General features: G+C 42.3%; 3 protein-coding genes across 4 annotated transcripts; 1 reads left to right on the plus strand and 2 right to left on the minus strand.

Annotated features, from left to right (window-relative positions):
• Window positions 1–6,871: 6,871 nt before the first annotated feature.
• Window positions 6,872–8,553, minus strand: LOC100837888 (acyl transferase 15). The gene has a single exon (XM_010236356.3). The coding sequence runs from the start codon at window positions 8,426–8,428 to the stop codon at window positions 7,082–7,084; it is 1,347 nt and encodes a 448-aa protein (XP_010234658.1). The 5' UTR covers window positions 8,429–8,553; the 3' UTR covers window positions 6,872–7,081.
• A 5,239-nt stretch (window positions 8,554–13,792) lies between these two features.
• Window positions 13,793–16,302, minus strand: LOC100844692 (obtusifoliol 14-alpha demethylase). Of its 2 annotated transcripts, none has more exons than XM_010236357.3 (3): window positions 15,950–16,302; window positions 15,330–15,849; window positions 13,793–14,941 (listed from the first exon to the last, which is right to left on the minus strand). In XM_010236357.3, the coding sequence occupies exons 2-3, from the start codon at window positions 15,819–15,821 to the stop codon at window positions 13,940–13,942; spliced, it is 1,494 nt and encodes a 497-aa protein (XP_010234659.1). In that variant the 5' UTR covers window positions 15,822–15,849; window positions 15,950–16,302; the 3' UTR covers window positions 13,793–13,939. The 2 variants fall into 2 exon arrangements, with proteins under 2 accessions (XP_010234659.1, XP_003573829.1); XM_003573781.4 differs by having other exon boundaries at window positions 15,330–15,853.
• Window positions 16,303–17,299: 997 nt separating this feature from the next.
• On the plus strand, window positions 17,300–22,187 carry LOC100845001 (obtusifoliol 14-alpha demethylase). Its single transcript, XM_003573782.4, has 3 exons — window positions 17,300–17,602; window positions 20,251–20,725; window positions 20,935–22,187. The coding sequence occupies exons 2-3, from the start codon at window positions 20,252–20,254 to the stop codon at window positions 21,928–21,930; spliced, it is 1,470 nt and encodes a 489-aa protein (XP_003573830.1). The 5' UTR covers window positions 17,300–17,602; window position 20,251; the 3' UTR covers window positions 21,931–22,187.
• The last annotated feature ends 1,467 nt before the right edge of the window (window positions 22,188–23,654 follow it).

Genomic DNA, 23,654 nt, shown 5'->3' on the forward strand with positions numbered 1-23,654 from the left:
GTGTTGCCAAACCTCAAGAACACGAACAAGAGCATATAGTTCTTTGTCATAAACAGATTGTTCAATTGTGCACCATTCAATTTCTCACTAAAATATGCAATCGGACGACCCTCTTGCATCAAAACACCACCAATACCTATTCCACTAGCATCACACTCAATCTCAAATTATTTAGCGAAATTAGGTAAAACAAGCAAAGGTGCAGCAGTTAAACGATTCTTTAATTCATCAAAAGCATTATCTTGAGCTGGTTCCCAAACAAAATCAACACCCTTTTTAGTTAGTTCATTCAATGTAGCAGCAATGGTGCTGAAATCTTTCACAAAATATCTATAAAAACTAGGAAGGCCATGAAAACTTCTAACTTGACTAACATTGACAGGAGTAGGCCAATTTTTAATTGCTTCAATTTTAGATTCATCAACCTCAACTCCATGGGCAGAAACAACATAACCCAAGAAAATGACCCTATCCTTGCAAAATGTGCACTTTTCCATGTTACCAAATAATTTAGCATCACGCAACACTTGCAAGACTTGTCTAATATGATCGACATGTTCAGATTCGGTGCGACTATAAATAAGTATATCATCAAAATACACAACCACAAATTTGCCTATGAAATGCCTTAAAACATCATTCATTAAACGCATGAAAGTATTAGGTGCATTAGTTAACCCAAAAGGCATGATGGACCACTCAAATAAACCGAATTTAGTTTTAAAGGTTGTTTTCCACTCATCCCTTTCTTTCATCCTAATTTGATGGTATCCACTACGCAAATCAATTTTAGAGAATATAGCAGCACCACTCAACTCATCTAACATATCTTCTAAACGCGGAATATGATGACGATATCGAATAGTGATGTTATTAATCGCTCTACAATCTACACACATGCGTCAAGTACCATCTTTCTTAGGCACTAAAATAACAGGAACCGCTCAGGGACTTAAGCGTACGCGAATATAACCTTTGTCGAGAAGCGCTTGTACTTGTTTATGAATTTCCTTCGTCTCGTCAGGGTTCGTACGGTATGGTGGACGATTGGGCAGTGACGCTCCTGGAATCAAGTCAATTTGATGCTCAATCCCTCTCAACGGTGGCAAACCGGCGGGGACTTCATCCGGAAACACATTGCTGAATTCCTGTAAAACATGACAAACACTAATAGGCAGCGGGGTTATCTCGTTAGTAGAAAGAAGGACACCTTTGCACATAAGCACAAAAGGCTCCAAAGTAGGATCCTCACTGAACTCTCTCAAATCTGATTTGGTGGCTAGCTACTAAGGAATTCTCTCCCTCACCATTCTGTTTACCACTCAAATTTGGCTTATGGCACTCACTCACCGAAAGTGGAATCGCTCGCCTATCTAATCTCTCACGCTCATTCTCACGATTTACTTCAACTTTCTGTCGTGATTCATTAACAATCTGTTGTGGTGTCATCGGACGCAATATCACCTCCTTGCCATGCCAATGGAGACTATAAGTGTTAACTCTCCCATTGTGACGAACATCTCTATCGGATTGCCACGGACATCCCAACAGCAAATGGCACACGGTCATTGGAACCACATCACACTCGACGGTGTCCTTATTTGGTCCAATCCGAAACTCAACACGCACCATGTGGCTAATCTTCATCTCGCCGTGATCACTAAGCCACTGAATATAGTATGGATTGGGGTGCGGTAAATACTTCAACTTCAGTTTCGTGCAAAGCTCTTTACTAGCTAGATTGTGACAACTTCCTCCATCGATAATCATCTTGCACACCTTGTCGTGTCCCACAGCGGCCTTGGTTTGAAACAAATTGCAGCGCTGCTCCTCGGCCGAACTAGGTACCACACTCAAAACTTTCGGCGTACAAACTATGGTTGGAAGATGTGTAGCATCAGCATAAACAGTAGCATGGGGATCGTCCTCATCTTCCTCAAAAACAGATTCGGGATCAACCTCATCATCGGATTCATATTCACCGGTTTCTTCATTCACAAGCATAATCCTCTTATTGGGGCAATCTCGCTGGATATGGCCTCGTCCGCCGCAGGTGTGGCAAATTGTATCCCTGTTACGAGCGGTAGAATTAGAGGACGACGCAGAACTATCAGCGGGCTGCACCGGCTTCTTGGCATTAGAAACAGCAACCTCGGGCTTGGTATTGAAAGGGCCATGTGACCCGGATGCCGTACTAGGAGTAGACGTGCTGCTCGCTGTCCGTGGTGTAAAACGACCCTTGGCAGCAGTAGTACGTGCAACAAACTTCGCATCCTCCTCCAACTGAGCCTCCGCTTCACGTGCTTGATGCAGCAACTCCGTGATATCATGATATTGGTAATGCCGGACAATGCGCTTGACATTGAAGTTCAGACCAGAAAGGAAACGCTGCATGGTTTCTTCGGCATCTTCACACACTCGGGCACGCTATATAATAAGCTCCATCTCCTGATGATAGTCATCCAGGGACTTGGTACCTTACTTCAAATTCTGCAACTTATCGTAAAGAGAACGGATCATTGGGTTTATCTTGAACAGCAAGATCATCATTAGGCAAAGATGACAAAGGACTAGAGATGCCCTCATCAATTCCTCATGCCCGCGCCAAGATGTAGCCGTCGCCGTGTTCTTTTGCGGGCTGCTGCTTTCGAAAAAGGTCGCCACAGGCTGCCGCTTTCTGATTTCTTCAGTGGGTCGGGTCGGAAGGTGTACTATGACTCGAGGATAATTATTGTAGCTTTATAATATTATTAAACCTACTACATTACAAATTTTCAATATTCTTAAATGTACATTAGTGCCTAAATAAAATAGAACGTGGAGCGAGTTGTCCTTCCATGGAGCACAGGGGTCTGAAGTATAGGTGGTTGGTTTAGTCATCACATACGATAATTATGGTGGCTTGAAACAATTTTAGATGACTAATAAGTACAAGTTTTAAGATATTTGAAGGAACATTAATGCCTATAGAAAATACTAGAATGTGCATCGAGCTGTCACTTTTGACGGATCTCTCTGCAGATCTCTTAGTCACTACTGCACATAGGCGCTTTGCCGAAGGCCACAGACACTCAGCAAAGCCCATTTGGCCTTTGGCAAAGCTTTTGCCGAAGGCTTTAATTTTGTGATGGCTCACGACAAAGAGCACATGTCGTAGCTCCTCATGGCAAACGGGCTCTTTTTCCAGTAGTTAGTGGTGACTCAGTCGGTGTTGTTTCACCCGAGGATGGAATGCCAAATCACCTCTAACAGTCCATAAACAAAGCCTGTCGACGATGACCCGGCCTATCAATCCTGACGAGCCTATTCCAGGTGCAATAGAGATGGGAATCCATCAAGTCTGCAAAACTCGAAGGTGCTACAAGAAGTCATTGTGGAAAGCTCTTGTAAAGACCTATCAATGATGACTTTTTAATGTGGGTCATGGGCAGTTATGGCTGACAAACTGTCAGTGACAACCTATAATGTTGACATCTCTGCTAGATCCGTCAGAGATAGCTTCTATGGCTGACGGCTCAGCTAAACTCGTCAGGGATGAGCTGTCAAGACGAGGGGTTTTAGAGTAGGGCTCATACTACAGCCTTGGCTAGCGACCTAGCATCCGCATCGCAACTGTTTCCAGTAAGTTTATTTTTTTGAATGTAACCCATCATAATCCATATTAATTATATAGCCAATTGTAGCCTGGATAATTTAGTTTATATAGGCGAACATGATAAGTTATTTTGCCATTGTTCTGTGATAGATAGATCACTGATTTAGCGACACAAATAAAGCAAACACGGCTGATTGTACCCTAAATTGGAAGGAACTTTTTCCTCCACATACCAACCGTGTCACAATCCTATCTTGCTTGTCAGGGGGACAACCAAACGGAGAAGCATACAAACGAGTTTATTTGATGAAACAAACATTTTTTTAATGTAAATACAAACGAGGGTTGTAATAAATTTTCTTTCGTAATAGAAATGTGTGCATCGACGGGAGAAAAATGGTAGGAGTGAGAAAGGTAGGGAACATACTTGTTCAAAAAAGTCTAGTCGCTTGTTTTCTGTTTCTTTTTATGGCTTTGTAAGTAACTTTGTTCTACTTTCTTAAGAAATGAAAAGCAGCGTTGCTGCATTTTCGTCAAGAAAAAAAAGTCTAGTTTTTTGTGGTCGCGAAACCTTCTTTTGTCGAGACAAAGTGTCCCTCTCCATGCATCCTTGGACCTTGGTTAGCAACTTTGTACATATGTACTTTCATAGTATTAATAAAATTTGTTAAGGTCTTATGACCTAAAGCTTTCCCTAATCTGTAGGATGGAGGAATCTTGGACCACGGATTCACCCATAGTAGAAATTATTAGGGGCTGACCTCAAGATGTCATTGTAGCGTAAAATGGCAAGGTACCTCCGTGCCGCGCGAGAAATTTTTCATCCACAAACCAACCATGTCACCATATTATCTTGCACGCGAGGGAGAGGGACGATCAAACAGAGAAGCACACCATTGCCAATTTACCTGCTTCTGGACGATAAATTTGGTAAGGTTGATTGCTACCCCTCCGATCGACGACCGATCAGGCAGTGGCGAAGATTGTTTTTCCTAGATAAAATAAATAAATGTAAAACTAGAAAAGTTACTGATGCCCGGAACACTATAGCCTATGTAGGAGGAGGATTATGCTTTTGCTTTGTAGAAGATTAAACTAGAAAGGTTACTGCCGCGCGATTAACCTTTCTTGATTATGCTTTTGCTTTAGCAGCCCACGCGAAAAGTGGAATCGCAGCACCATGTCAGAGTACAAGTTATATTTAGCAGCCCACGAGCAACTGGAATCACTCACTTGTGCTAGCAGAAGCCGTGCACGCGCACCCGAGATCGGTGGACACAGGATAGCAGCCCATATTGCCCGTCGATCTCTACCAGTTGGAGGAATACGATGTGGCGTGCAGCAGAGAGCGAGAATTAATTGCCACAGAATCGATGGATCCGGGCTGCCTGATTTTCCTATCCGAAAGCAACAGAAAGGGATTTAATTAGTCACCTAGTCACCGATACTAATTTTGTCAAGGCGGCTAACGTCCGTATCGTTGCACATGGACAACTATTATTTGTTGACCCATATGCATCTTTCGTTGAACAAAAAACATACGGAGTACTCCAGCCAATTTTTTATGGGGTTTTGAAGATTCGGTTCTGGCTTTAGCTTAGACTGATGCAGAAAGAAGCGGCTGCGTGTGGGAGGAACTCAACATGCTAGGCTGCTAATGTCGTGCCTATCCACGTGGTTTGAGTTTGACTAAGACTGATCGAGTGCCGACTTGCCGTCCATGAACGGGTATCTTGCTCCTCCGTTCCATAAAGTGCCAATCTTCATGGAACGGAGGGAGTAATTAATTAATTGCTACTCGTTATTTTCTGGTATACAAAGTCTACATATATTCATACATCGATTTGATCAATGTAACATAGTTATATATCATAAAAGATTATCATTAGAAGTTTAAATTTTTAGTGGTATAAATTTTGTGATACAAATTTATAAATTGATCGAGTTAGCTGTCTTGTATACCGCAGAGGACGGAGTAAAAAAATTTCTTCGTTTTTCCCGGACTAAGAGGCGTTTCCTTGCACGTTGGTATCTACTCGTAGACAATTCAAGCCTCATAGAGGATAGAAGAAGAGTAAATTTCATGAACCATACTTTCGTGTCATTGGTAACATGAGACCATATTTGTGACTAATTTTCTTATGAAATCGCAACTTTTGAAACAATGCTTCTGAAGTAACCCAAATCTCCTAGTTTAGGGCAATTGAGAGGATTTCTGATAGATGGGTCCCACTTGTCAGATGTCACGAGCTAAAATGCCCAATTAGCTGCCCGACCTAACCTGAAACCACTACTAGAATATTAGATGACTAAGTACAAGTTTTCAAAAGAATTGAAGGGCGATTAGTGGCTACACATGCATCAAGCTGTTACTTCTGACATATATCTCTGGAGATCTCACACTCACCACCGTGCATAGGCGCTTTGCCAAATGCCAAAGGCACTTGGCAAAGGATTTGCCGAAGGCTTTTGTCGTGGCTCACGACAAAGTGCACGTCGTAGCTTACTCCTCGCGACAAATGGCTTCTTTTCTAGGTAGTGATTGGTGACTCATTGTCACTGTTCCCAAGGATGGCATGCCAAGATACCTCTAACAGTCCTTAAACAAAACTCGTCAATCATGACCCCATTAGGGTCCATTCGAGATGGGAGCTCATCACAGGTCCGTAAAACTCGAAATTAGTGACAAAAAAATCATTGTGGATAGCTCTTGTAAAGACCCCATCAATGATGGCTCTTTAATGTGGGTTATGGGCGCTCATGACCGACGGACCGTCAGTGACAGCCTCTACCGCTAGGCACTGACTGCTTTGCTAGATCCGTCAGTGATAGAAACTATCACTGACAACTCGGCTAAAACCCACCAATGATTAGCTGTCAACTACGAGGGTTTTAGAGAGTGCTCATACTACAACCTTGGTTAGCGACCTAGCATCCTAATCGCAACCGTATTGTAAAAAATACTTTTGATAACGGATCTAACGATACTAATTTCGTGCCATATAAATCATATCTTAACATAATAATTTGTGGTTAAACCCTTGTCTTAATGAAAGCTAATATGCCCAATTTGAAGAAACAGGAGGAGTACATATTAGGGCGCGTACAATGAGGTGACATCAGCGTTTTTTTAGCGATGCCCACATAGATAAAATCTGACGTGGAAGATAGAGAAATGAAGAAAAGGCACAAACCTTCTCTTAATTAAGAGATGATATTTTCACAAGAATGATAAGGCAAATTCACCATTGTACTAGATTTCACCTTTTCTTAGCATTTATTTGGTTAATTTTATTCATTTAAGCATTAATTTTATGATATACATTAAGAGATAACCCATTGTACAACTTATTTTGCTGTTTTTTCTAATTGTCTTACCAACCATTGTACATGCCTAGTCGAGAAGACATGTAGGGCCTGGACAGAAACGCTGACGACAAGAGGAACAAAAAGAGCTAGAGAAAAGAAAAGAAAATACTACTCAGATCATGAATCAAGTAGTGCTGGCGTCCTGCTGCTTAACGCTAATTCCGCGAGGAAGGCGTCGGCGTGCTCCTTCCTGACGCAGCCGGACAGAACGTTGGCCCCGTCGTTCCCACGGAACGGCGGGCACGCCACGCAGGCCGGCGCCGTCACCTCCTGCCTGGTGTGGCTCGTCACGCGCGCGGGCCTCCCTCCCCCGAAATCCGCCTCGTCGACGCCGAGGTTCCGCCAGCACGTAACGATAAACAGATTGTACCCAACCAAACCGTCAACATTAACCTGCTGCTGCCGAACGCCGTCGTTGCCGTTGCCAATGCCGGCGCCTTCCTTGAACTGCTCGGGGATCTGCTCCTTGGCCCGCCGGATCATCTCCACCACGTCGACCAGGTCACCGTTGGCCACGGTTCCGCCCGTGGCCACGACGAACCGCCCGGTGACGCAGTTCCCGTAGTAGCCCTCTCTGGCCCCCGCGTAATTCCGGGCGTTCACCGTGAAATAGAGCGCCACCACGGGGTTTATTTCCGATGAATCTGAGGAGCTGCCGGAGAGGATCGCGCGGGTGCGGCACCGCCATAGCACGGCCGCGACAGCCTCGAACGTCGTGCACGGCGACTTGCCGCGGCGGCGGAAGGCGTCCTTGACGGAGCCGATCAGCCGGGACGGGACGGTGACGTCAAGGATGGCCACGTCCGCCATGGGCTTGAGGCCCATCATGAGCTCCACGAAACCGGCGGCGGCAGGAGGGGCCGCTTTCAGGGCCGCGTCCCAACGGACCGGAACGACGGACGACGCCAGCGTCAGCCCACGGGCCCGCTCGCCGACGGCCCGCAGGAACTGGCCCATGCCAGCCGCGTCGGCGATGACGTGGTTCCACGTCACCCCGACGACGAACCCGCCGCAGGTGAACTCCGTCACCTGCATCAGCAGCAGCGGGTCGCCGAAGCCGCAGGCCGCCGCCGGGTAGTACACGGCGAGCTCGTCCAGCAGCGTGCTAGTCAATGGCGAAGACCGGTCAGAGAGATCGACTTCCTTCAAACCGCAGCTCGCGGCCGCGGCCACGAACGACACGCCCTGATCGTCGCCGCCAAACGTGATGTGGACGGCGTTGTTCTCGGCGGCGAGGCGGCCGGAGAACGGGAGGTAGGGGACGAGAGCCTGGGACAGAGCACTCTTTATCGTCTCGGCTGGCTCGTTGATCGGGTTGTCGAACACCAGGAACATTGTGACCGGAATGCACATGTGATTCTTGTCGTAGGAGGACAGTTTGAGGAGGTTGCCGGCCGTGGATGTCGCCGGTTCCGACGACGGCCGAACAACCACCGGCGAGGACTTGCTCACCGAGACGCTCATTTTTTTTTCTTTGGATCTGTGTATTTGCGAGTTAATTTCGTGCTGAGTATCTCCAATTCATGTTGGCCGGCTAAAGCCACCAAGTTTATATGTTAGCGCGAGATTGCTCGGTCTTGGGCACAACGCTGATTTTTCTAATTTGCAATACATGTACTCGATCTCCAGGCTGTTCATGAATTCGTTAGGGGAGTGAACGCTGGGTAATTTGTCCGGAGCGTCCATTTTCACCCAACCAAAATAAATATATATGACACGTCGTTTATTTCTCTATGTATTGAGGAAGCTCCTCTCACTTAATCCAAATTGACGAAGGAAAGATAGGGGATGAATGCAAAAACAAGGAGGCAAGTTAGGGTACTGTGGCACATACTGTAGATAAATCATGGTTAATTAGTTGACGCAATTACTGTTCAGATAAACAATGTTTCTTAAAAATTATAGATAAACCATTGTTAGATGATCACCGTTTACTTAATCACTTGACATAAACTAATATATGCTAAATACTGTAGCAAAAATAAAGGAGGAAAGTAGGGGTATTGTAGCTTCCCTGACTTTCCTATGTAAGTTAGACGGCAAATTTCAGAACCACACGTTTTAGTTGCATCAAGCTTCTCACAGAACCACAGTTGTGACTAGTTGTCTCAAGAAACCACCAATTTTCGGACAAAACTTCTCGAAAAACCCTAATCCACCGGTTTTTCAAGCCATCTTGTATATAAGGTGTTTGCCAGTTTTCTTCTACCCACAGTATTGTCGGTTTCTCTCGCCTTTGGCATCTTTTTGGCAACCGAAAGCAGCCGAAAGAACTGTAGTTAATTAGATGTATGCACTGATTAAATTTCTCTTTATATGCTAAAATTTTGCTGCACCGATTAGTTTTTGTTGAATGTATTATATAAGTCTTTGTTGGTTGAATTGGATGAATGGTCTCTCTAATAATGTGGATTCTTCTGTAGAGAAACAACAACAATCGTAAGTGATGGCAATGATAACAACTACACTGACAGGTGAACACAGTACCCGTCAGTGATGACAATACCATCGCTCATGGATGAACAACTAATACCAGAAAATTGCGCCCAAAATTTGATTTGCGGGTGGGGAAGACCCAACTAACAGTTGGTCGGCGTTGTTTGCCGACCAACCGTCTGATACTAATACCAGAATTGCCGACCGACTGTTCGACAGCGTTGTATTTTTCATTCCCAACCGATTGTCCGTCGTCATACATATAAAATGCCGACCTAAAGTCCGAAGATAAATGTCGAACAACCGTCTATCGGCATATATACACTTTTCCCAACCAACGACAGTCGGCAATTCTATGCTGTCGTGTAGTGAATGGTGACGCGAAATTATGACTAGTCGCTCACCCGTCACGGGTGAAGGCTTATGACCAGCCAATGATAGCATATTTTGTAACGAAACAAGCAAGATTACAGGCGTATCCTATCATTGATATGACTCTTGACACAAGGCCCAAAGTAAAATATGAGTTAGCATCAATGGAATGCTATATAATACTCCTGTTCCTAAATATAAATTAAATTTTAGAAAACCACACATTTTGCATCAAGTTTCTCACAGAACCACGGTTATGACTAATTGTCTCAAGGAAACATCACTTTTGAGGCAGATTTTATCAGAAAACCCTAATAACAGTTTAAGCAATTTAACACGATTTCTAACAGATGTGGTCCAGTGTCAAGTGCCACGTGTCAACCCAAGGTGGGGAAAATAGATAATGGGACACGAAACCCTTAACGAGGCTGGTCGAAAGCCTGTGTGACAAATTAAACGGATCCATGTTGACACGTGACACCTGACGGTGGGCCACATCTATCAGAAACTTATGTCAGAAGTCATGTTAAACAGATTAAACTGTCTTATGAGGATTTTTGAGAAGAAATGCCTCAAAAGTAGTGTTTTTTTGAGACAATAGGCTATCAACAACAATCGTTAGGTGATAAAAATGATAACAAGTGCACTGACGGGTAAAACAACCGCTAGTGATGACAATACCATCACACTACTGGATGAACATAACAGCTAATGGTGACGAGAAATTGTGACTGGTCGCTCATGCATCCGTCACAGAAAGGGCTTATGACTAGTCGATGATGGCATAGATAGGATTCTTGACATAAGTCCCTAGTAAAATATGAGTTAGCATCAATGGAATGCTAAATAATACTCTTTCCGTGTCTAAATATAAGAAGTGCTAATTTTATCATAAGTAATAAAAATTACCAAGTTTATAGAAAAATCTATTAAGATCTACAATCAAACTTGATGAAAGTTGACTTAGCACAAAGGTATGATTTTTTATAGTTAGAGAAACGAAGGGAGTATGGCTAAAGGAATATGATAACTCAAAATAAGATATCATGAATTCAGAAGTTGAACTTCAAATCGTCATGCACTGAGAAAGAAAGGGATGGAACGTTGCGTGGTTTAGGGTGCGTTTGGTTCCTTCTTCCAACAGGGCTTAGCTGAGCTAGGCTAGGTGGTCAGCTCGCATGGGCGAGGCCCGTTTCAGCTATCCGTTTGGTTCGATATGTTTGCCAGCAAGCAGGCGATCGTGGGTTGCGGAAGAATCGGACAGAATTTCCTTTGCAGCGAGGCGATTGCCGTCCAGAACGAGCCAATTCCGCTCTCCCTCCAGGGCAAGGTTTTTCTAGCCCATCGTGGCTAACTCTCCCTCAAAAGCAAGAAATTAATTAGCGTACCAAACATCAAGCCTAGCTTAGCAAGACTATAACTAATTTTGCCGTGGAACCAAACAGACCCACACCTCTTGCGGTCTATGGGAGGAAATTTCTAGGCATCGCCTCAGCTCCCCTCATATTTCCTTGCACGTGTATTTGCTTCTTCAAAGCCCATACGAGAGGAGGGTGAGGTAAGTAGTACACGTCGCAAAGAAGTAAGGTCGTGGCACTACATCTTTTAGTTGAGTCTATGCACAAGATTTTTCTTCTTCATTTTCCATTATGGACTAGTGCTAGTGGACATACATTTTCCACTATGGACTAGTACTAGTGGACATAAACGACACTTGGGTTTGTGAATTCCTGATCCGACGAAAGACCGGTTTCCAAAAGGATTGATTACAGTGGCTCGGGATGTATCGTGGCAAGTCTTCTTTTTTCTCTTTGTTTGTAAACCTGCGAGTCCGTGGGCGCGCTCAACTCGGTAGCAATAATGGAATTGCCGACACTACGGAACAAAGTAATCAACTCACGGTCACAAGTCCCAACAGGTTCGAACAAAATATCATGCATGCATGAGTCAACCCGCTTTATCTTTTCTCAGCAGCACTCTTGCAATACATCATAACTTAATATTAATACCCTCTCGATCCATAATAAGTGTTTTCGTTTTAGTATAAAGTTGTATATATGTGTAGATACAGCTTCATTTGTATCTCAATCTTTGTATCTAAAAAATCCCCGCTTAATACACAGATAACCAAACCACTAACCAATATTGATCAAAGAACGTCATTGGCTACAACAATTTTTTTCTTAGCTTGTTGTCGCTTTGAGTTGTAATAATTGAGATATGTTCGCTTTTTGTGACACCAATAGTATTATCGTTGTGTGCATCGATTGATGCAGAAGTTGAAAACGTCTTCCGTTTTAGAAAAAAAAAGATAAATTACTAACATGATAATTAACTTAGAATAATAATACTGAGTCGCATAAGCAGCTCATGAACAAATTATACAGATGCTTAAAATCATAGTATTATGGATTTCGTAACAGAAATTGGTGTGCTTATGCATGCAAACCTTTAAACTCAAAAGACAATCTTTTTTTATTGTTTTTTATTGCTAACCACGTTTGCCACGCGGTAACTCAAAAGACAATCTTAAACTAAAGGAATTCAGACACACTATCTCATTAGTCTGTTCAGCTCTGAAACGTTGCACGTATGTGCCTTAGCCTATTGAGGGAAAACTTAGATCAGGGCAAGAAAATGGCAGAGAACAAATGAATAGAACCGGGTCTGAGCATTGGTGCAGATTGATGCCACGGTGTGACGATGGTGTTGCCAGAGTTGTGGCAAACACGCGCTAGATCGGACGCCGGCGCTCCATATCTAGGCCACCTACCTTACTGCCGCTCCATTCCCTCGTTTCCCGGCCAACTTCCCATCAAGGAGATTGACTCAGCGGATTTGGGATGACAGGATTGGGGAAAATGTGCTGCTGAAATGGTGCCTGAAAATGTGCTGTCCAAATGTGATGCTGAGGTATGGGTGTATATGTACATTTTTCTGGCTTTTAGGGGATGTTAGTCCATGCTCCACGGTGGTATTTTGGAATGAAAAACTGGACTATGGTATTCCCTCTGATCCATAAAAAATGTTGTACACTTGGTACAAAATTTGTACTAAGTTAGTACAAAATGGGCGACATTTTTTATGAATCTGTGGGAGTAGTATTTTAGAAAACTTGACGGTGGTATTTGGAACTTCAAGTTCTTCATAGTGGTACAATGGCAATTCTCTTAAAACGAAAAGTGTTGAGATAGAAGACGAGAGAAGGAACGAGGACAGGTGGATTGAACGCATGATCATAATGCAAATTAATTTTCATAGTTTTAATTAACCCTCCAGGTCAGGTTTAATCCTGTCTGTCATGGTTTAGATATGCTCCACGTTAGAGCATTTCAACTTCCCTAGTGGACATAACTTTAACTTTACTCTTATAGAACGCTTCACGGTGGTGGCGATCTGGTTCATATACGCCACCGCAATTTTGGTGAAATTGTAAAATGCCACTCTGATTTTCACCTTTCAAAAAATGACACTGCAAATTTGCATATTTTTCGAAAAATGTTGGGTCAAAAGATGACACCGCAGTGACATTTTTCGAAAGATGAGAATTGCGGTGGCATTTTTCTAATTTGCAATGCCATATTAACACTTTTTTCTACCATTGTGAAAAGAAAAAAATTGTTTAATCCTCTAAAAGACTTAGTTGGAACATGATTATATAAAGTACTACAACATTTTCTTCAAACCTATATTTCTTGATCTAGCAACACACGGTATTGTAGTAGCACTGGCTAAATGCACGTGTGTTATTATGAAAATGTTATTATTATAATTTTCATAAGTTGTTTAAATGAGCTTTTGTCCATCTGTTCCCAGATTTTGTGCTAAGTACTAACAATTATCACAAAATATACGTCAATCCAGTCAATTGTAGTCAAAAGATCATGATACGCAGATCTATCATATTGAATGAGTGCAGTTATATTCATTTTCTAGAAAAATAGAGAATAATCACAATGGAGTGAACGGACGACCACCAACTTAGACCTTTATAAAGATATATAGGGGGGGGGGGGGGGGTTGAACCTTCAAGTACTCAAATCATAGATGTCGGAAACACAGGTACACCATCTCTCAATAAAACATGTGGACATACAAACAAGATCAGACGAGTTACAGCATAACGAAAGGCACATACATGCATATAGATTGCGCATAGTAGTTCAACTAAGTGCTAGCACGGCAGCCATTTCTCTTATATCTTACAAACAATGTTCCTTCTGGCTCTGGTAAGAATTTGCTCCAATCTGTCTTGGGGAAAGGTGAGATCAATTTGAGTTCAAAGTTACTTAGCAAATGACTCCATATCACCTTAATTTGCATGTAAGCATAGGCCTCACCAGTGCAAGTGTGCCTTCCACCACTGAAGGACGTATAAGAGAACTTGCCACCTACCTTGTCCTCTTGTCTTTTGGGACCAAACCGGTCTGGATCATAAACCTCTGGGTCTTTATAAATATAGGGGATATTATTGTTGACTACAATAGGACTCGCTACGGTGTGCCCTTCTGGGATGTCATATTGTTTGCCTTGTTTCGTCTGCACCGTAAAGTGCTTATGTGCCTTGCGAACCAGCATTGGCGTTGGAGGGTGCATCCTTAGCGCCTCCTTGATGCAACTATGCAGGGTATCCATCTCTAACATAGCATCGTAGCCGAGCCCATCCTTATATTTCCTACCGATTTGTTTTTGCTCCTCAATGGCAGCTCTTAAGAACATTGGGTGGCTAAGCAAACAGGCTCCAGTCCAGGTGCTGGTGTGAGAGCTGGTATGTTTTCCAGCAAATAGGAGACCGATGATCAACCCGACAACCTCTGGTACGGTTGTGGAGCGGCCATCTTTATACTTGGAGTCTATCAATTTTTGGAGTGTGTCCTCCTCAACCCTGCCTGAGTTCTTACGCGACTTGACGACATCGGAGAGTATTTCTGTGAGCCTGGTGCGCGCTCTATCTCGCCGGTGGTTTGCTGGAATCGGGAGATATGGAAATAAGAAACTGATCACGGTCACACCGTTTTCGATTTCACGAAACAGTGTGTAGACCTCATCAAACATGGTTTCTCTAACTTCTTTTCCGAGTAAAACTCGGCTTGAGATCAACATGAGTAACCGCTCGAACTCAAGCTTTAGGTCCACTATGCCCTCGTTTCCCCATTTTGCGAAATAGTCCTGCACAAGAGAATTGCTGATCACGCCGTGTTCCCTACCTTGTTAAGTGCAATGTAAATGCATGAGCTACAATATATTGACCAAAGATATGTTGGTCAATATATATATTGTAGCTGTCGGATCTATTTCAACAAAAAGTTGTTCCTTTTCCTATTAATCTTACATAGCTAAGTTGCCACTGATTGTTCCCATGGTAGGTTTTTTAGAGTAGTAAGTTATTTTTCGTAATGTAACGACTAATATACAGTACATCCTCTTCTTTGATTCAATTTTCCTGAAAATCATATGGGAAATTAAACAGTAGCTTCATCGGCCTATGTGTAAATAATACTCTAGCTATATATAGCAGATGAATAAACAAATCAACAGTTCAGTTTGCTATACCCACCTCGACCTCTTGAATCATGGGATAGACGTGGTTCTTCAACCTGGATGGCCTCAGCGCCTCGATGTGGAAGCGGGTCTGTTCAATTCGGGTGGCGGCATCTCTGCCGTAACCAACCGCTTCGCCAAACATGGGCACGGTGAACTCAAGCAGATTACCGTGGCTAATCTCCGACTCCAGACCTTGGAAGAAGTGAGGGGTCACCTCTGGCCCGATCAAGATCGTTACCTTGATCCCAAACACGCTTACCATGAACACGCTGCCGAACTTCAGATACAGATCGTTCACCATGGCCGGCAGACCCTTCTTGGAAAGGGTGGGTAACAGTCTTAGGAGAGCGATGCCATTCACCACGGGTGGAGGTTGAGTCGTCGTCGTCGTCGTACGCGGTGGATCGACAATGGTGATTCTTGCTCTTGCTATCTTGGTAGCTAAAGCAGTGATGAGAAGAAGAGCGAGCGCCCATCCCACGGCGGCTGTGCTTGCCAAGTCCATGCTGATCGATGAACACGTACGAATCAGACTAGCTTGGAATCAAAAAAATGAAGTTATAGTTAGCTTTACAATTCAGTAGCCAATAGCCATAGAGAAATTTAAACAGCAGATCTAGCATATATGTATACCTGAATACTAAGTTTATAACTCTTTCATGGACTAGTGAAATAGCATATGTCTCGAGAAGGAGAAGCCATCAAAGAGAGCTGCGGCTCACAGTTGGTTTACTGAAGGTTAGTGTGTCACATAAATAACTGGAGAAGCAGCATGCCTGAATCAGAGCATATAAGTTGAAGAACGCCGTGGATAGAGAATATTAGCAAGGCAGGCGGCTAAGGACACTCACTAAGATTAATAGATATACATATATAAGCTCAGAAATTGATGCTGTCCATGTGGACAACGTCTAGATGTAGATGGAGTTGTACTGGTTGGGTAGTCCAACACTCAACTGGAGTTGCAGCCAGTCAATAACCCAACAAATTCAGAGTGGAATCCGTGGTCGTTGATGGTAATTGAACTGTGACCGTCGGCAATAAAGGCAGTAGTGACAACTTGTGTAGGCTTAGCGATGGATGCTCCGCTTGGCGATCTATTCCACAATATTTCGTTTTTCGTAAATATTGGTCTCCGAGACGGAGATGAACCTTTAACAGCTCCTTGGACTTTATGGATTCATCAGCCCCATTTTCTACTTCAGAGATCTACGCTAGTGTCCAGATCTGGCTTGCGTGATACTCCCTCCGATCCTAATTAATTGTCTCAAATTTGCCCAACTATGAATGTATCTATGTCTAAAAAATGTTTAGATACATGTAATATTTCGACAATTAATATGGATCAGAAGGAGTAATTGAGCTGTGACCATCAGCAATAAAGACTAGCGATGGATGCTGCCGTGAGGCCCCAAATTTTGTTTTCTGAATTAGTGGAGGTACTTCTTTTTACAATTTTAATATTTCTTATATTTACTCTTATAAAGATCTCAATTGATGGTGTCGATATGTCAGATGACACGGGGTCATCTTCCTTTTCTATATAAGATCACACCACTAATTGATTGGCCAAAAACCATTGAAAGGAGAATATATGTGGATTGCCTTTTAGTATAAATGAGTATTTTTTGTCTTTACTACTGTAAATACAATTTTTCCGTGTATAACTTGTCGATTTGACACAAATTATTAGATAAGAACAAATAGGGATTATATGATGGACCTTTAATTCCAAGCTCTACGCTTGTTGGACTTTATGGATTCGTCGGCCCCATTATTTGCCTTGAACATTTAGATATGTTAAAAATATTGTTATTACCGCTTTTCCAAAAATCCAAGTCTTGATCTTTCTGATGTGACAACATCTCTGCATTCTTTCGAAAAATCTGGGATGTCAGTGGTCATAGGGGCTGCTAGCTTGAGTGTTGGACTACCCATGTTCTAACTGGATCCATCATCTATCTTACTGCTGTCATTAGCCGCCTCTTAATATTTGAAGTTTTCTTTTTGAGCTAAATAATTTATGCTTATTTTTTACTCCCTCCGTCCCCAGTTAACTGATGTGAATACAAGAGTCTGTACAAATCCACGTCAGTTAATTTGGAACGGAGAGAATATTTAATTGGAATCTCTCTTTTTTTCCTTTTATATAAGGGACATCCATCGGTTCCTGCTACTTGCTAGCCCATCGCACTTAGAAATCTCTTGCCGATGCAGCACTATTGACGCGTTCTTATCTTGGAGGCCCATTGTTATTCAAGCGGACAAGATTGTATGCATATTCAGGTATGTGAGATCTATTAACATGATGTATGTTTTACTGCACTGAATTCTCTGGTTTTTGTTTACTGCATATAGTTAGTTTATTAGTACTGGGTTTTATGGATGTTTTGTCACCATAATCAAGCTGCTTCGGTAGTCTGAATTGTCTGATACATCCTGGGCCGAAGAAGGAAACAACAGTCTCCCATCTGAAGACTTAAGCATTCTGTACTTCGTTGCGTAGCTAGGAACTGGTCAGGGGTTGGATATCTCCTTCAGCCATGGATGATGGTTCAGTGGGATAATACAATCATTCTGTATTAGCCGAAGTCATGTTAATCCCTGTGAATGGAAGCATCAAACATAAGAAAGGGGCACGGAGATAACGGGAAAACAATATTCCCTCCATTCCTAAATTTTTGTCGTGGTTTTAGCTCAAAGTTGAACTAAGACAACCGGAAGAATCTAGGAACGGAGGGAGTACATTAAACTGCTAGCGTAAATAACATCGAAATAGAACAGATCTTTGTGCAAGATCCCCAAATTCCCCACCTCCAAGAAGCAACGAAGGTCCTTCAAGCACCACCACCACTTTGGCGTAGCTTAGAGGATCGAAAACCAAACCTTGGGGGGTTCACAGGCACCCGTGCAGGGGACGCGAGCGATCCTGGAGGCGAATGGGTTTCAGATCCCCGAAGTGAGGAGTCGAGTCGGGCATGTGGCAGCCGCGTGCTCCATGGATCCGCGCCTTGAAGTTTTGTTGTTGAGCGTCCGTGTTCCGTTTGGAATTGGGATGCAAGCGATACCATGATATAGGCTCACGTGGGCTTTCGTTTAGCAAAGCGCAGCTACGATTCAAACCCAGCAGCATTCGTCTGGGCCGCCGACCAGCCGAGCCACACAACATTTCACCAACACCAAGTATCTGCTTTCGACGATATACGAGTCTGAAATCACGAGATTTTTTTTTTGAAACTAAAACTATTTCAGACTCGTATATCGTCGAAAGCAGAGATTTCACCAACATTTCACCAACACCAACATTCTATTGATTAAATCTCTATTATTGTGTATCGTCTTTATTTAATTAATTAACAAAGTCAATTGCATGCGTGTAAAAACTAATAAACTTCGGCTGTCGGCAATTGGCGTTAGATGCTTGATAGAAATACAATGTATGATTTATTTTTTGTTGAGTTCAACTGAAGGAAAAAAAAAGGGCTTCCGCTGTTCTGAAAAAATATATATGTTGCTGTTAAAATTGCTACATTTGAGATATGTTTAGTTGAAAAACAGAAGAAAATGCCCCTTCTTCCGCCCCCTAAAAAAGAAAGAATAGTGAAAAGAAAGTATTAAGACGTTTCTGACCCGGAGTACAAATAAAATAAGATCTACTACTACTCAAATCCTCTAAAAAAAATAAGATCTACTACCTCTCTATCCGAGTTTATAAGTCTTCCACGTATTTTAGATCATCAATTTGATCAACTAAAGATATTATATTTCACACAAAGTATATCATTAGGTTCGTGCCCGAATGAACTTTTTAACAATATTTTTTGGCGTATAACTTAATATTATGTTAGGTAAATTGGTGATCTAGCAACACGCGCAGGCTTGTTAAACCGGATGGAGGGAGAAGGTTACTTTGGCCATCCAGTTTGATCTGTTGGTTCAGGAATTAAATCCAAAACCTCATTTTTTTCTTAATAGCATAACTAATCCTCAACGTCACCTTATTAATTACTTGTAATTATGTAGGAGTACTAATTATAGCTCTTATTGCTAAATAAGTACTCCTTCCGATCCATAATAAGTGTCTCAGATTTAGTTTACTGAGACACTTATTATGGATCCGAGGGAATACAATATTATTACCCCTCCATCTATATACCACAAAACTCTCTCAATAATAATTATGCCAAGATGAAGAAGACATATAGAACAAGCGAGAAGCGAGGTCTACAATGATTTTTTTCAAACAAGAGGTACCCCGTGGGGAATAGTTACTGTCACTAACTAAATCATATCAATAATCCTGAACACCAAGCCGTAGGCCCCTTGGGTGTGGAGCATGCAACATGAGCATTAAAACAAGCGAGACGCGAGGTCTACAATGATTTAATTCAACTCAGCAAGAGAGAGGGAGAGAAATATGACCTTTTTTTGGATAAGCCAAATTCTTTTAGAAATTTGTCTTCAAATCTAGGCACAAGACTAAAGAGTAAAAGTTTGACAAAACTTCACATAGTTCTAATTACAAAATTTATGTTTTGCGGTGATGTTAAATACAGGTATGTGACAAAATGATGTATAAAAAGAGAAAAAACAAATCAGAAACAATCAAGACATGATTGAATTGATGAGGTGACATGCAATTGATAGATTAATGTAAAAAGTAAACAAAACAAGCATGACTTGATTAGATGACATCCTTTGCACGGCAATGTCATGGATCTACCGAGATGGCATGCTTGAATGTCGAGAGAAATGATATAAAAGATTGTTGCTTAAGTCGTCTTGAAGTAGCATGTAATTGGTCTATGTGCATGCTTTTTTTTTAGTTTTTCCATATATTTCTAATCTGCTTGTTCTTTATTTAAGTCAACTTTCTAACCTTAAAATTACAGATTAATGTGTGAATAAAAGTGCTGACTAATTTTCACTTACAGCATGGAATTTACAAGTGGCGACGTGTGGTTCGCCGTAGCTGTTCTCTTAATTGCTACGGTCGTCACCAAGATTGCAATTGCAAGAGCTACCGTTGATCCAACGTGCACAAGACCACTTCCACCTGTGGTGAAGGGCGTTGCTCTCCTTGGACTTCTACACGCCCTTGTTACCAAGGATCTACCAACTGTGATACATGATCTGTATGAAAAATTTGGCAGTGTGTTCACAGTAAGCTTGCTTGGACAAAAGGTGACCTTCTTGGTCGGGCCAGAGGTGTCGGCCCATTTCTTCAAAGGGTTGGAGTCAGAAATTAACATCGGCAATCTGCTGAATTTCACCGTGCCCATATTTGGTCAAGAGGTGGGTTACGGCGTGGATCTCGCAACTCGGAATGAGCAGGCCCGATTCTGCCTTGATGCACTGAAGCCGTCCAAGTTGAGGAGCCATGTTGACCCCATGCTTCAAGAAGTAGAGGTACAGCATGATCTTCTATGACCCCTTGTTTCATATTGCGGCTAGTTTAGTAGAAGTCGTAATTAATAAGCTTTTACAAACTGTCTATTGTTCATGTGTTCTTCAGAAAAATATTGGCTATTCAGCAATTGAGTCCACACAGATATTCAGCTATCCTGCAAAATTTCAGGTGCACCCAACTTACGATGTGTGTAATTTTTGTTATACAGGAGTACTTTGCAAAGTGGGGACAACATGGGATAGTTGATTTAAAACATGAGTTTGAGGTGTTACTCATGTTGATCTCAAGCCGGGTTCTACTCGGTAAAGAGGTCCGGGAGAAGATGTTCGATGAGTTCTGCACATTATTTGGTCAGATCGAAAACGGGGTGAACCTTGTCAGTGTCTTCTTCCCATACATCCCAATTCCATCAAACCAGAGACGCGACAGAGCACGCGTCAAGCTCACACAGATACTATCTGAAGTTGTGAGTTCGCGCAAGAGCTCCGGCCGAGTTGAAGAGGATACGCTGCAGAGACTCATCGATTCCAGGTATAAAGACGGCCGATCCACAACGGAAGCAGAGATCACCGGGATGATAATTGGCATGCTCTTCGCTGGGAAACACACGAGCTCTCACACTACTATCTGGACTGGAGCATGCCTCCTTAACAGTCCCAAATTCCTGGCTGCTGCTGTCGAGGAGCAAAAGGAACTCGTTGTGAAATACAAAGACCAGATCGACTACAATACCTTGGCAGAGATGGATGCCCTCCATTGCTGCATCAAAGAGGCACTCCGGATGCACCCTCCGTCGCCCGTGCTGGTCCGCAAGGCACAGAAGCAGTTCACCGTGAAGACGAAAGAAGGTAACGAGTATGACATCCCAAGGGGGCATACCATTGCCAGCCCTACGATAGTTAACAACAATATGCATTACATTTATAAGGAGCCCCAAGTGTATGATCCGGATCGTTTTGGCCCTGGAAGAGAGGAGGACATAGTTGGTGGCAAGTTCTCTTACACGTCATTTGGCAGCGGAAGACATGCTTGCATTGGCGAGTCATATGCTTACATGCAAATTAAATTGATATGGAGCCATTTGCTGAGGAATTTTGAGCTTGAACTGGTTTCTCCTTTCCCGAGGACAGACTGGAACAAGATTGTGCCAGGACCTCAAGGGAAGGTCATGGTAAGTTATAAGAGATCGAGGATGTCAGCCTAGCTATCTAGCTAGCATCGACATGAGAAATTACATGCCACTTCAAGGAATAAATATCTGCTTATGCGGAACCTATATGCATGTTTGTGGATTTCTTTTCTTGGAGGAACACTTGAAATGATTATATCGCTTTTATCTTTGCGAGCACTCCAATAATCTGTTGTTTCCCACTGAATAGCATTTACATGTATTGAAAAAATTAGGAATTTTGTATTCATATTATGAAGTTAATCTAAATAATTATTAGTGTCATATCATTATTCAGAAAGCTTTATTTATTCTTTGGTCGGGACCAGTGCTTCTGCCTTGTTTTGATTTTGCTTTTTCTGGCAGCCAACGTACTACTGTAAAAAATTCGCTAAAATAAACTACTTTTCTCGTAATTAAAAAAACTGCTTTTGTTACCAGCCAACATTCTCCGTTCACAAATAAGTGTACTTCTATATTTGTTCTAAATCATGGATTCATTTACGACACTAAATTAGTACTATTTGATCCGTTTTAAAATATAATGTCATAATACGCCGATTTGATGTCATATGTTCTTACTTTTTTCAACAAAGTTGGTCACTGAAAAAAAGGTTGACTTATAACAAGGAGAAGTACGCTTATTTGTGGACGGAACAAATATTTTGCTTAGGAAAAAAGTAATTTTTTTTTAACGAATTTTTTACACTAGTATGTTTTTTTAGAGGTTTTACAGTAGTATGTTGGCTGCCAGCAAAAGCAAAATCAAACAAAGCAGAAGCACTGGTCCTGACCAGCAGTTATAGCGGGCTGGCCGCTGGGCTGACTTTGTTATTACTTATGGCCTTTTTGTAGGTTGTTGGGCTGCAGTCCCTTATAGGGTTTTTTCTGGACCCAATAGCCTGTTTTCAGCCCGTTAGGCCGATTTGGGGTGCTGTTTTAGCTCAGCGGTCAATTTCATATCAAGCTTGTTCTATAAAAAAAACATATCAAGGACCTTTTTTGACAAGCGTCAGCTTTTGTATGGTTCCAAAATGTGACTGTTGCTGAATTACTCCCTCTGTCCGTTTTCGTGAGACGTGATTCATTTTGCTAGTTGTCAACAAATATCAGGTGCATAGTAAAACCATCCAATCAAAAGACATGCATCCAAAAGTGCTCCAATTAATAAAAGAGTAAGAGTTTTTTTTGGTACTAATGAAAACATTATTCACACCTGGTATAGCCGGACATGGGGAGTAGAAAACAGCTAGCCATTAATAAGACACTCCCATTTCTTTTGGACTTCTCCCATCATCGCATACATGATCTGATTGCATCACACACTAGGGGTCCTTTCTATGATCACCAATCAATTTCTTCGTGATCACAAGGGAACAAAGGTAAACACCAAGAAACGTGTGGTTCCTAGATCGATCTTTTAGCCACCTCTTACGAAAAACACAAGGTCGGTCCAGATCACTACGTAACCCTTCATAAAAAAGAGCACGATGGCCATTAAACAATATTTTTTTCTCTCCTTTCCGCCTGGCTCCGAACAACACTTGGTGTTTTTGCTTTTTTCGGAGATTTCACCTTTGGATCGTCATGAAATTTCACGAAATAGTAGTAGACACAATTTCACACAATCCCACCGAACGGATCAGCGAACAATTTCTTGAACCAGCGGGAAACATGCGAACAAGTTGGATGTTCGTTATGTCCCGCACGAGCGCGAGAATCCAAACAACACTCGTTGTTTTGAAGTTTTGGAGTTCCAC

Source organism: Brachypodium distachyon, chromosome 3 (assembly GCF_000005505.3).
Source record: "Brachypodium distachyon strain Bd21 chromosome 3, Brachypodium_distachyon_v3.0, whole genome shotgun sequence".
NCBI classification, from domain to species: Eukaryota; Viridiplantae; Streptophyta; class Magnoliopsida; order Poales; family Poaceae; genus Brachypodium; species Brachypodium distachyon.